Source organism: Mizuhopecten yessoensis, unplaced genomic scaffold, assembly GCF_002113885.1.
Source record: "Mizuhopecten yessoensis strain PY_sf001 unplaced genomic scaffold, ASM211388v2 scaffold4805, whole genome shotgun sequence".
In the NCBI taxonomy this organism is placed as follows: Eukaryota; Metazoa; Mollusca; class Bivalvia; order Pectinida; family Pectinidae; genus Mizuhopecten; species Mizuhopecten yessoensis.
In genome coordinates, this window is record NW_018405730.1 from 472946 (window position 1) to 485727 (window position 12782).

General features: G+C 38.3%; 1 protein-coding gene across 4 annotated transcripts in view; it reads left to right on the forward strand.

The window, feature by feature from the left end:
* The first annotated feature begins 3589 nt into the window (after positions 1 to 3589).
* The window catches only part of LOC110449715 (serine/threonine-protein kinase tousled-like 2), a 51994-nt gene continuing 42801 nt past the window's right edge, over positions 3590 to 12782 (forward strand). For 3 of the 4 annotated variants that reach the window (XM_021496755.1, XM_021496756.1, XM_021496758.1), the window contains exons 1-3: positions 3795 to 4066; positions 11604 to 11692; positions 12542 to 12616. In XM_021496755.1, coding sequence (XP_021352430.1) covers positions 3985 to 4066; positions 11604 to 11692; positions 12542 to 12616 — 246 coding nt within the window. In that variant the 5' untranslated portion in view covers positions 3795 to 3984. Of the gene's footprint in view, positions 3692 to 3794; positions 4067 to 11603; positions 11693 to 12541; positions 12617 to 12782 lie in introns of those variants that run through there. The other variant, XM_021496757.1, reaches the window with a different exon arrangement.

The window sequence follows — 12782 nt, forward strand, 5'->3', positions numbered from 1 at the left end:
AACAGGTGGTAAACATATACAGGTAACCATATACAGGTAAAAATATACAGGTAAACATATACAGGTAAATAGGTGTTAAACATATACAGGTAAACAGGTGGTAAACATATACAGGTAAACAGATTGTTAACATATACGGGTACATGGTTCTCCCCAGAATTGTATTAAGCTGATATGTTTCATTTGCAATGGATGTTCAAGACGCTAAGCATTGTAGCATTTTCAACAATACCATATCAAATTAAGGGGAGATATCATAATGTAACTGTGGCCATTGATTTCTGTCTCTTTAAATAAGTACTTTTATTTACCAAACTTTCGTCGAATTTTAAAACAAAAGAAAAAAGAAAACAAACAAAATATGTTCTTTATGCATATATTTCAGCAATATAATTGTTTAGATATATTAATTTTAAAAAATACCTATGGAAAGAGGTGTATGGGTTTTGTTGTATCCTTCAGTATATTCTCATGAGACATTGTGACTTTTCGACTAAAGAACTAAGAGTTACTTCCCTTCCACTAAGACCACCCCCGCCAAAGCCTCAAATTTTCTTAGGAAAACTGGAGGTATACAGCAGCGCAAAGAGACACATAATCTATCAATTTCAGTGATTAGTGTGTGTGTATTTAAATATTCGTTCCCTGTATCTTATATAGTCAGTTACATGGACATAGAATTTTTCAATAATAAAATCAATTTACCTCAATTCAGCCAGATCGAATGATTTGAACAGCAAAAGGATTTCCGGAACTTCAAAAACTGTCTGGTTCACTGATTAAAACTAACGCTATAAGACTAACGCTATAAGATAAAGTATGTCAAATGTTAAGAAGAAAGAAAAGGAAAAAAGACAAAATGTTGGCTTCAAACATATGTAATTTTTGTAATTTAAATACATGCATGTATGTGATTTTTTTTTATTAATATGAATATATCATTTCTATACAAAACAAAACAGTGCATATATGACAAAATCTAATCTTGTTAGGATATTGAAATTTCTCAACAGGACGTTTTGCGAACTGAGTATTTAAAGTCGTTTATTATCTATATCTTTGTTATTTGTTTTTGTTTGTTGTTACATACAGGGAAGTTAATCATATCTCAAATCAGCTCTAATGTGTCATTAAACAAAAGCAGATGGCGTAGTCAGGCGTCTCCACTGGGCCTCACCTTCCATTCTTGATGCAAGTTTATCAAGTTGTATATACTTTTCGTTGCAATTCTGTTTCTGTTTCGGGTCTGTCACCAATTCTTATTAACCTAGGAAACGCGGCATTTCGATGTCTGGTCATGCGCACACTGACTACTAAAAGATGGTAGCGCATAACTCTCCTGACTTTATCTTAGAGGAAATGTTATAACATAATTGTTTTAAAACTAATGAAATTAAGTTCTTTCCTGCTTTCTTGATTCGGGATCCCCGTACCAATGCCAAAAACAGTTATGTTCTATGCATTGAAAACCTATTTTGCCGACATGGCTATAGTTTTGATTATTGAAAAAAATTGCAAGACTTTTATGAATTTTTGTTATAAAACCAAACAATTATCAATAACGAAGTTCAGGTCCCAGTTGTCCAACAATGTAATTAGCTTAATCACAGTTTAACGACATTTTTCAACATTAAATAATGTTGTCGATATACAAGGTATATTCTCACAATTTTGCATGTAAATTCATTTTACTTAATATTTGATATCTGGAAAGTTGTAACTAACTCAATGGCTTTGTCTTGAAGATACACAAAAATTAAAATTTGTGCTAATCACTGAATAAGCTAATCACCTTTCGAACAACTGGGCCCTGATTGAAAAAGACGGGACCTCAAATTGTTAACAGACTAGGCTACCTGGTCAACGGAAGTGTCCTGACCCAACTGAGTTACAGTTCTATCCCAAAGGAAAGTTATACTGTATCAGCGCAGTGAGACAGCGATTTATAAAATATAAACAAAAACGTAACCAAAACGATGACGACTGGGCCGAGTTTATGTCCCCATCCCCTTGATTTCAAGAAAAAAAACATAAGCGCCATATTGCCACCTGCAGCAGTTCAGCTTTGTGATTTAATAATTTAAAAAAAACGTATTTCAATACTGATTTTTAATCATACCTTTAAAGTCATTATATATATGGCATATAAAATCAATTATATTTCTTAAAATTATCTTTTATAAAACTTCTTTACAAGTGAGGATGAGGGTAACACTTAATTGTTTACTTATCGGCGATCGGGCCGATGAGGAGAAATATTTCTGACGGCAGGGTACTTCTTGATGCATAGTGGAGGAATTTCTTTTTTCAAAGTAAAGATTTCTAGTTAATTAATGTTAATGTTAAAGAGACAAAAACGGGTTTTTTTCTTGTGGAAAAAAAGGAAAGGAAAGGTGTGCCCTATACCCCTCAACCCAATTCTCGTTTCTGGATCCGCCAGCCGGATCAACCCATGATATATATTACAAGAAATGTCACTCCCTTACTAATGTGCATGGCAACTTCTATGTTAATTTGTAGTACTGAATTTCAACAATGAAATAGTTAAATGAGTACCGCGGTTAATTAGAAGGTACTTTTTATGGGTAACAGTTCCTTTAAAGGTATTGCAATATTTATTAGTGAGCATGTATGACTTGATAAAAAAAATGGGCCAACAATTTGAGAAAAACATCAATTAGAATTAATTGCCAATGGTTATTCTTCATTCTCTGTACATTGTCCCCTCTACCCCTAATGCTTAAAATGAGAATAAAAACTTGAAACTCGGGGTTTGCAAGTCACAAAATGAATGCGTATTTTTGGGTTTCCCGCAGTGAAAATCGCTGAGCCATTGGTTTAACACATGACGATAACAATATTTCGAGTGTCCATCTGACACATATACCGTTCTGAGAAATTAAAGATGACTTTGCACATTTATTTTTAGCACTGATGTGACATTAATGTCTATTTATAGATATATTAAAAAAACTTTTTGCGAATTAAGGAAAAAAAGTCAAACAAAAAAATGGACACATGTAAAAACATATTTCTTACTTATATCACAAAACTTAGATAAAACCATCAAAATCAATGTGTTCGGAAATATTGTCTTCGAATGGGAAAAGTATCGGCAAATCATTTTTGTTCTTATTTCTCGCCTGGGAAATTATTTTTGGGACCTTTCTACTATAGTCTATTCCATTTTCGGACTTTCCATAATTGAGATAATAAAACTGTAATCAACTTAACACGGTTACTGTTTAAACTATATACAGTAGTTAACGAAAGAGTATGCCAGTAATACAGTCACGCGCTAGGATTCTGAATTAATAGTTGGTCATTGAATGACGTCACTGGTCAGTGCCCGAGATAAATTACGGTAAATTACCGTGGTAACTCTCCACTCAAATGTACCGTAAATTATTGAGTTTATTTACTTCTTAATTTGACAATTTTATTATTTTCGTATATGAGTTAGTCTTCATTACATTTTTTCGTAATTCTAGTTAATTAAAACTATTTATGTTTTTATTGAATTGAAAAATTAGCGCCGCAAAATATACTGTGTGCTATTTCTGGAACGGGTTATAGGGCGGGAATCAGTTGTAAAGCCTTCATCGGACCGATGTCATACGATTGTTCCCGATTTCCTCGGTGTTTACCTGTGTGGTAACGACCGTTAAAATGAATACAGAACTCACAGAAGGTAACTAGGAAAGGTTTAAATAGCATTTTATTTCTTAATAACCGTCTAGAATAAGACATTTAGACGTAAAATTTATCCCGACAGATCGCGGACAGGAGGCAGTGTGACGTCACGAGAGCATCAACAAAGTTAGATCTGGTGGAGAACTGCATCACCTTCGAGGCTGTCAGAAAATTATCTTATTTATTTTCTGCAAGAAAAAATATTCCGGATGGTTGGGCATTGTTCAATTTCCAGGTCCATGAGTGCGCAAAAGACATCAATGTGTTTATCAGCTGATTTTGTTAAGAAGAATGTTCAATAATATCGGCGGGGGACCGCCATCTTGGACTTCCAGCTCTAGCGGGTTGCCAGATCGTAACAAAATTAACGAGGGTAGGCATTGTGATAGCGTGCATCGGGGATCAATCGATAGTGAGAAATCTGGGCTTTTCATTTTTTGTTTTCGTCAGTTTATTTATGCAGTATTATGAACGGTAGCAGTATTTTTTCGTTTGTGTATTGCACCCAACATGGCCCCGAAAAGTCAATCGGGCTCGATTATGCTGACTCGTGTTTACAACAATACCAATTAATTTTCTGAATCCACTGAGTCAAGGTCGCTAGTAGTCTCTCTTAATCTTCATACACGACTGTAAGCTCCTGCTTTGTGTCTGTGTGTGTTTATTTAGTTGAAAATGGCTCAGATCTCATCGTGATATATTTTTTTCATCCATTCGTTAATTTCGCCCTGGTCAACAAAACACTGTTTACGTGGTCGGACATAATCTGTTGAGAAGTTGCCCGGTAGAAGTCGAAAGGTGTTTTCGAGGTCAGCTGAGTGTTGGTGAATGTCTCGTGGTGTTCATATATCGATGTCATTTCATAGATCGGTGTGTATACAAATATTTGTTGTCAAAACAGGATAATATTTACATGAGGACCGGCCATGTTTATAACATAAGTATGCTGCAGAATTTGTAAATCACATTGATTATGCTGTAGATTAATTCTGCAGGGTCAGCATGCCACATACTTCATTCTTAATTGATCTTCAAATCCTTTCTTTTTTATTGCATTGCCATTGTTAAATCAATTATTGTGGAGATCTTTTTCTTTTGCATTGTATACAATCTGATGATCTACCTTTGACATTTTCTTTTCTTTCCTCACCTCCCCCGTCCCCCCCCCNTGCAGCTAAAATTTTACAGGTGTATATTAGGTCTGTCGCTATGTGGGAAGATGCCTTTTACAACATGTGCTGTTGTCAAACTACATAATTTGGAGATGAAGATGGAAATTTGTTTTGTCCCCAAACCAGGTTTATATATCGATGCAGCAAATTCCTGATTGTCAATCTGACAATCTTCTAACAGAGCTAAAGGGCTAAGTTCTAAAGCTGGAAGTCAAAGGTGACCATATATATACAATTTAAACCTGTCGCATTATACCCCCCTTTTAAAATACAGTTATTTGCACCGTTAACACCTCCTCCTCCCAATTGCCGACCCACACACACTTTCACCGTGGTCCAACAACAGCTCCCTGTCGTCGCAGAGGGGGACAGGGACACCAATCCATAATAAGAGAGGATAATTTTGCCTGAACAAGGAATTGAATATTGCTGATCCCTCAAACTTTTCATTCTAATACCCTTCCATTTGAGCTAATAGAAAACTGGCTGTCATTGAAATCTGCCACACTACTGTCCCCTCCTTCAAAATGTGTTTGCTACTCAAAAAAACACTTAACACCAAGTTCAATACCGTCACCACTGGGGAGGGCTGCCGTCACCCACCATTTTGTAGTAGAAGAGGGTAATGTTCCCACACACACACGCATAACGTTGAGTTCCAGCAAATTCCAACCCCCTGCCCCATCCCTCGGCTTCTTAAAATGTTTGGCCCCCCCCCATCATCACTTTCACACGAACGGCTAAGTCACTGTCGCCATATAGGGGAGGGGGCAGGGGATGCATGTGAAGAAGTGCATTTCCTATCATGCTAGAGGGGGACCATAATAAGCCTTTGTACCATTAATATTAATACCCGACACAAATATGTCCAGACATTCACCTGCAAAAAAAATGTGCACACCCAGCTGAAACTCTGTATGGAAAAAAAAAAAGGTATTGAATCCTAGTCGGTAGCTAACATTATAGAATTGATTAACGAGAACAACTCAAACCTCTATTTTCTCTTTGTTGGTGCAAGCAATCATTATGTTTTTTGTAGTGTCCAATTATTACCATTTCCCTTCTAGCTTGTACGTTTTGTGCGTCCAGATACTTGAATAATTTCAGGGTATTTCACTATTTCCTCAAAGTTGCAACAAATTCCTGATTTTGTTTTTGTGACCAAATGTTTGACATTTTCTGGTTTATGTTTTGGTTCTGGATCTGGCCTGGACAACTTACTGACGTTCTGTCTGCCTACAGTGGAGTCCTGTGTTATAAATGATAATCCCAATTTGGCCCATTGATGATAATTAATAATGCGAGGTTCTTATATAGATCACAACCTAGTTTGTAGGTCGTCTCAAAGCGCTTCACAAATTATCACCCGTGGTTATAGGGCATTCGCAACCAGCCAATATCTTTCTTAACTCCCTGAGGAGTATACAGCCAGTGCTGCCGTTTCGGCACTCACAGCTAGCATTCAACAATTCTAGCACTGCCCAACTAGGTACTCATTTACAGCTGATCAGTCGACTGGAACAAGCGGAGTAAATTATCTTGCTGTGACTCGAACCCGCAACCCTTTGGCCACGAGCCTAGCGTCCTGACACTAGACTGCTGTGCCTCCTATTCCGTCTTTGCGTATTGCAGAGTTATCTTCTCTTGGGAGCAGGGGTTGATTGTTACGTCATTGGTTTGTGTGAGAAAATTACGTCGTTTTCTCAAAAATTGATGACGTTACTCTCACAAACAAGTGACGTTACAATCAATACCTGCTCCCAAGAGAAAATAACCCTGCAATACGCAAAGACGGAATTCCATCCATTGCATATCAGTATAATCACGAACCTGGTAGTTTTGGGTCCAAACTTTCATCCTAACTTGCCCTAGAGGTACTAGATAATTGAATTAGTTCACAAGATAGAGAGTCATTTAGCTATTGAGGAAGTAATACTTTTTTCACTATTGAGAACCGGGGCCCGAATTCATGAAACCGTTGCTCAAGCATGAATTTTGTGCTCAAGTCTTAATTTCTTGTTTCGTTAATAAATTAATAATAAAATGTTATTTTGTCAATGGTGCAGGTAATAGAGCCAACACCGTTCGTTGTTACTTGGTTGGATCTGAGGGTCCTTTATCCTTCAGCTGGATACCCGGAAGTATGCAGGTTGATTGATCAGTAGAGCAAATCAGTAGAAGGTAACAATCACATCAGCATGAGGATAGGTTGCTTCAATTTATTAGGTATCTGTCGACCGGTTTCGCCCTTTGTCGGGCTTCTTCAGGACAAAATAAAAATTTCTTAACCCTTAAAGTACTAAAAATGCGGGCGCTCTATTCTATTAATAACATATTTGGCATTATGACGTCACGCCCCTGACATTTTAAACAGGCGAGATAACTCCTACGCATTTCTAAGTTCTTATCAAGTATTCTCATATTTATCCATGTCTATATCATCTCGGTAAATCCTTCACGGTTAGTGTTTAATTCTTTTATACACATCTGCACATACATATTGTTCTGTTTCTGCTTAACGCTTATTCTAGTTCGTCTAGACATAGTGTCTCCCTGGATTCCGATACATAATTGTATAATTTATAGTTCCTAGTTATTTCTTCCCCTCCAGGTTCTGAAGTACTGGGTGTAGACACTGACAACTCCCGAGTCGTTGCTCAATTCTAGGTCTTCCTTTAGTCTTTCTATCGCCTGATCCAAGACCGATCGTGATTTCTCAGCAGGTCCACCACTGATTATCTGCCGTCCCGGGATGTTCCAAAATTTCACTAGGTCTAGTTATTTCTTAGTTAATGATTCAAATGGTCTTTCGTTTGATGGTTTCTTTGCGTCTTCCTTGGTGGTGTCCTTTATCACTTCAGGTTCAATCCTATAGGTTGTGTGTTCCTTATGACCTTTTGCCGATTTTACATTGATGCCATGTCTAAATGGCTGAATGTGCAGTGTTAGCGTGTCCTTAAGTTCCTAATATTTGTGTACGTTCTGCCACAGCGTATACAAGGTATGCATCTCATAGTACCCTGTTTGTGCGGTGTGTTTTTAGTCTTTGGGATACTATGTGATTATGTTCAATCCCTCTGGTTGTTGAGTACGTAGTAATTATAATCTGATGAAGCTCTCCTCCAGACTTAGCCGGCGGTTAATGTCGTGTACGTCCGTTGCTAAGCCAACAACCATGACGTCACTGGTATTGTGAATAGACGTACTGAAATGTTCGCCACGGGTTTGTCCAGGTCCGGGTTTGTGATTGAATATAGATGATTCCTGATACGTGTATTAATAGTCGTTGACCTCTGATCGACATATTGTATACCGCATTTCCTACATGTGATTAAATATAACGCGATTGTACTCGGACACGTAATACTTCCCATTATCTTGTGTGTTTCTTTAGTCAAATAGCTAGTGAATGTTTTACTTGGTATCATGTGGTTACAAATCCTGCAATCACGTTCGCATGGAGCGTTCCCGTTCTCTGGGGCCATGCTACGGTTAATATCACTTCTAACCAGAATGTCCCTTATGGATTTTAATTTGGTGCAGGCTACCAACATAATGTACTCCTGTAAATGTTTGGTTCCTGGACCTTGTCCGAGGATGTGTTTGTACTGTTTCAAACATTTCTGTATTGCCCGATTTAGTGGATTATACGGCAATACAAACGGTAAAACTCTGCGTTCCGTGACTTTGTTCGGTGGGTTTAGGAGATTATTTCTGGGTATATTGCTTGCTTTTTCGATAGCTTCTTTGATCGCTTGCTCAGGATACCCCCTCTTTGTCAATGATACAGATTTCTTTTTTTTAAGAGACTTAATGCCAAATACTGTTTTCAATGTTTACATTTAACTTTACGATAACAGTTTCATGAATATGAGCCCAGGTATATTTGTTGGTGGGGTGTTATGGTCATATGAAGACGGGAAGATTCAAGTGTACAAGGCCAGATCAAAATAGGTTATAATGAATGAATGAAATATTATGTAAGTGTTGGACATAGATTTTGCATTGAGTCTTATCTTCATGTACATATGCTGTATGTATGTAACAAATTTAACTCGGGCAGTTGGCATTGTGTCAACTTCCTATATGAATCAATATAGGGCATGCAATAGTCGACGATGGTGGTGAATTTCAGTCGAGTTATGGGAAAATGGTAGGTCTTTGATCAGATTAAATTGGAATGATTCTGTTTTTGTCTGGACATGCAATGGACGATGTCTTCAGTAGACCGACAATAACCAACAAGGGTTGGCCTATTGGCATGTCTTCATAAAAAGCTTGCAATGAAGATTAGGACTTATTTGTTTCGTGTTAAAATCATATATGGACACATTTGTTTTCATGTAATGTATATATATTTGACGAAGGTTGACAATTCAACAGAAAATGATACATGTTATCAAAGACTGCAGTTTGCCCTTTCCCTGAAGTGCCCAGATCGTATTGTTTTATAAGCCGCAGACAAGAAGTCAAATTCTTTTTAGCTCAAAGTAAAAAAGAAATCATTTAGTTTCAGAATAGAGGCATCCCCCCCCCCCCCCCCCCCCCCAAAAAAAATAAAACCCTGAGAGTCCAGCACTACATATTCTGCTTTATAGAAATCATGGATGGTGCCTTGGAGATACAGACATGAACCAATGCTGTAAAGTATTGATTATTACCTTGAGTGGCAGTGTAATTCATTGTTGGGTAACAAGAAATGTGGGTGAATAAATCGCCCATTCATGCTCTGGTCAAAACTGTCACATGATTACAGACACGGTGTACCATTCAACATTACAGTGATAATGGCTCGGTTGGGCAGTGAGTCTCGTTTGAGGTCACTATATCTGACCTTTCAGTTGTGTTTTTGCTTTGAACTCTAAAGTGTCACTTTCTGACCTTAAAGTTTTGTCATGGATGTTCAAGGTGATGTTGCGTAACCTGTACATCCCTCCCATTATAAACCTTTGGTGGCTGCCTTCGACTTTCTTCAGTTGTTTCCTGTTTCAGACCCCTCGGTCAATCTCCCTGACCTGTAAGACGTTTCTTGTTTTAATGTCAAGGTCACTGCTGTAGACCTTGAGTTTGGTTCCTGTTCAATTCACGGTCACCCTTCGTGATATTTATGGGTTTTTTCCTGACACCAACAGGGAAATCCTGGAATTTGAGACCAGTGGGCCATTTCAGCAATTTTTAGTCAATATCCAATTTAAGAGGGGTCATTCTATGTAAAATAAAAACAAAAAATTGGAACCTTGAGGGGTCAATTTAAGTTTTGAGGGGTCAATGACCCCATGGCCCCTTCCAGAATTATCCCTGCACCAATCAAATAGCTTGCCTTCAATTTTGCTATGACATATTCCAGGGGCGAGATCTAGCAAAAGTGAGGTTAACAGGACCCTGGAGTATCTAGTATGCTAGGACCCGGGCTCACTGCTCCGCTGACCTGCTCATCTTGTTCCAACTCTCAGTCACTGCCCTGTGTACTGTCACTGTTTCTTTTTATCTGGTGTCCACTCCACATGTAGTGTATATGTCATCTCTTATCACATAATCGGCCTGTTATCCAGTGAATTCGCCCATGTAATATTTTTACATATATCACTAGTGTAATATACCCTGGAGCGTTTTTCATTGGCTGTGCCAGTCAGAAATCGATTGTGATGTCATAATATGTACAATGACGTGACGTAACAAATTGTGAATGGCGCAACAAAATGTCTGTCTCCGTTTGATTAAGCCCTCTACATTTTGGCTTTAAAACCTGTCAAAATGTAACTCAGTTACGTGATAAAAAGTACATTGTTTTCCGGAAAATTGTATACTAGTGTTGCAAAAGTATGATAAATTATTTGTCAGTCATGGTTATGTGAGAACTTGAAAATGATTATACATGGGTGTATATTTGCTTATTTAGAGTACTAGCCCACAGTCAGATTTTGATTTTTTTTTACAGCCAAACCATTGCAAATTTGTACTAGCCTTGACATAAAATCTTCGAGGCCCTGGCCTCTGGCTAGTAGAATTGTACATCGCTGATTTGGTCACAAAGTTATGTTGAAATCAGAAGGTTGCCATTGATCTGTGTCAAGTTCGATTTCAGAGTCACACAAATGTGGCAATCTTGACCTTGGTTTGGTTTAGTATTGCTTAACGTCCTTTCAACAGCTATGGTCATTTAAGGACGGCCTCTCCAGTGTGCAAGATGTATGCGTGTGTGTTTTGGGAGGCTGGGATATGTTCGTGTTCATCTCCTTGTGATAGTACGGAACTGATGCCGACTTTTTAGTGCTACCTCACTGAAACATACTTCCGAAGACATGCAGCAGGACCCCCGCCCAGTCATTATACTGACAACGAGCGAACCAGTCGCCCCACTCCTAAATTGCTGTCGGCGTTGAGCAGGAGTAGAAACTACCATTTTTACAGACTCTGGTATGTCTCAGCCAGAACCCAAAGCCTTTCTCACAGGGGTGAATGCTCAACTAAAGGCCAAAAGTGAGGCATTGTCAAGGGAGACATTAGCAAGAAGAAAAATGTTAAGAAAGATAAGATAAGATCCCAAATTTAGTTGCCCCTTACGATCTTGCAATGGGGGCAGCAGGTACAGTTCTTACGCCCTACCCGCAGGGACTGCTATATTGACCATGGCAGTAATGCAAGCATTTGGCAAATTTACTAGCTTAGAATTTGATAGAAATATGTAATTTATAAACCAACTGATAGAATTAATCACAATATTTTGTTGTTTTTCAGCTGTCAACAACAGCATGGAAAATGTAAACCTACAAAGCCTGGACCCAAGAAAACAAGAACTGTTAGAAGCCAGGTTCTATGGAAGTAGGGTAAGATTCTCAGTCTGTTGGTAAGCCAGTTTCATGGACATATGGCAAGATTCCTGTCTACCCGCCCGGGAGTCTGGTTCTTTGTAATGAATATGATCTGCATCTTCTTGAGTATTTGGCAGGACCAATGATTATTGCAGATCTAGATTGATGGCATACATATCTTTTTTAATCACTCTGATTGTCATTTGGAGCTCGGGCCCTTGCAAATTGGCTTTGTCATCAGGATATCAGTTACATACTTCTATAGTTTCACTTAAAGATTTATGTCTAAACTACACAACCTGCTGTAGCATATTAATTATTATGCACATGTGCAAGGCTGCAATTGTGCAAGTTTCCAAAAGGATACAGAGTATTTATAGCTCTAGTGCAATCCATCAAAACATATCAAGAGCTATGATCTGTACTAGCAGCTACATATTGGCTTGGCTGTTTGTTATGAATTAGGAGCCAATAGACCGAGTCATTGTTCAGTACAATGGTCTACAACAGATTGAAAATGATCCCAAAAATGGTTAGATCCTGGTAAAATTTAACTAGTTCTTATCACTGATTCTGGTAACATTACAAGATATATGTCTCAGTGGCGGATCCAGACACCTATCTGGGAGGGTTTCCAAATTTCCTGGGGGGGTGTCCATGTGGGGAAAAATTGAGGAAAGTGGTGAAAATACATGATTTTTAAAGAAAATTCTCAGGTTGGGGGGTTTCCTGAAGCCCAAAAAACCCCTCTGGATCCGCCACTGTGTCTTGTCTGAGATGCTTGACTGTTCTCGTAAAATGACTTGTATATGATTATGCTTTTCCTCATTTCCATTACTTGTTCATTGTTAATTTTCGTTTCAGTTTCAGCCTCTGAACATTACACAACAGCAGGACAACAGTAACCTTAGCGCAGGCTCCGCGGAGAGGGATGACGAGGTAATACCCTGAGAGTGCCATCACCTTTTACACAGATTTCTCCAACCATTCACTAAATTGTCTCATGTGTTTCTCTGTCGGCCCATGCTTTTTAATTTGCGTGCAATAATTTCCCGAGGTCACAAGGCCCCTATCAAAAATAGGTAGAAAATCACTGAATGCATGA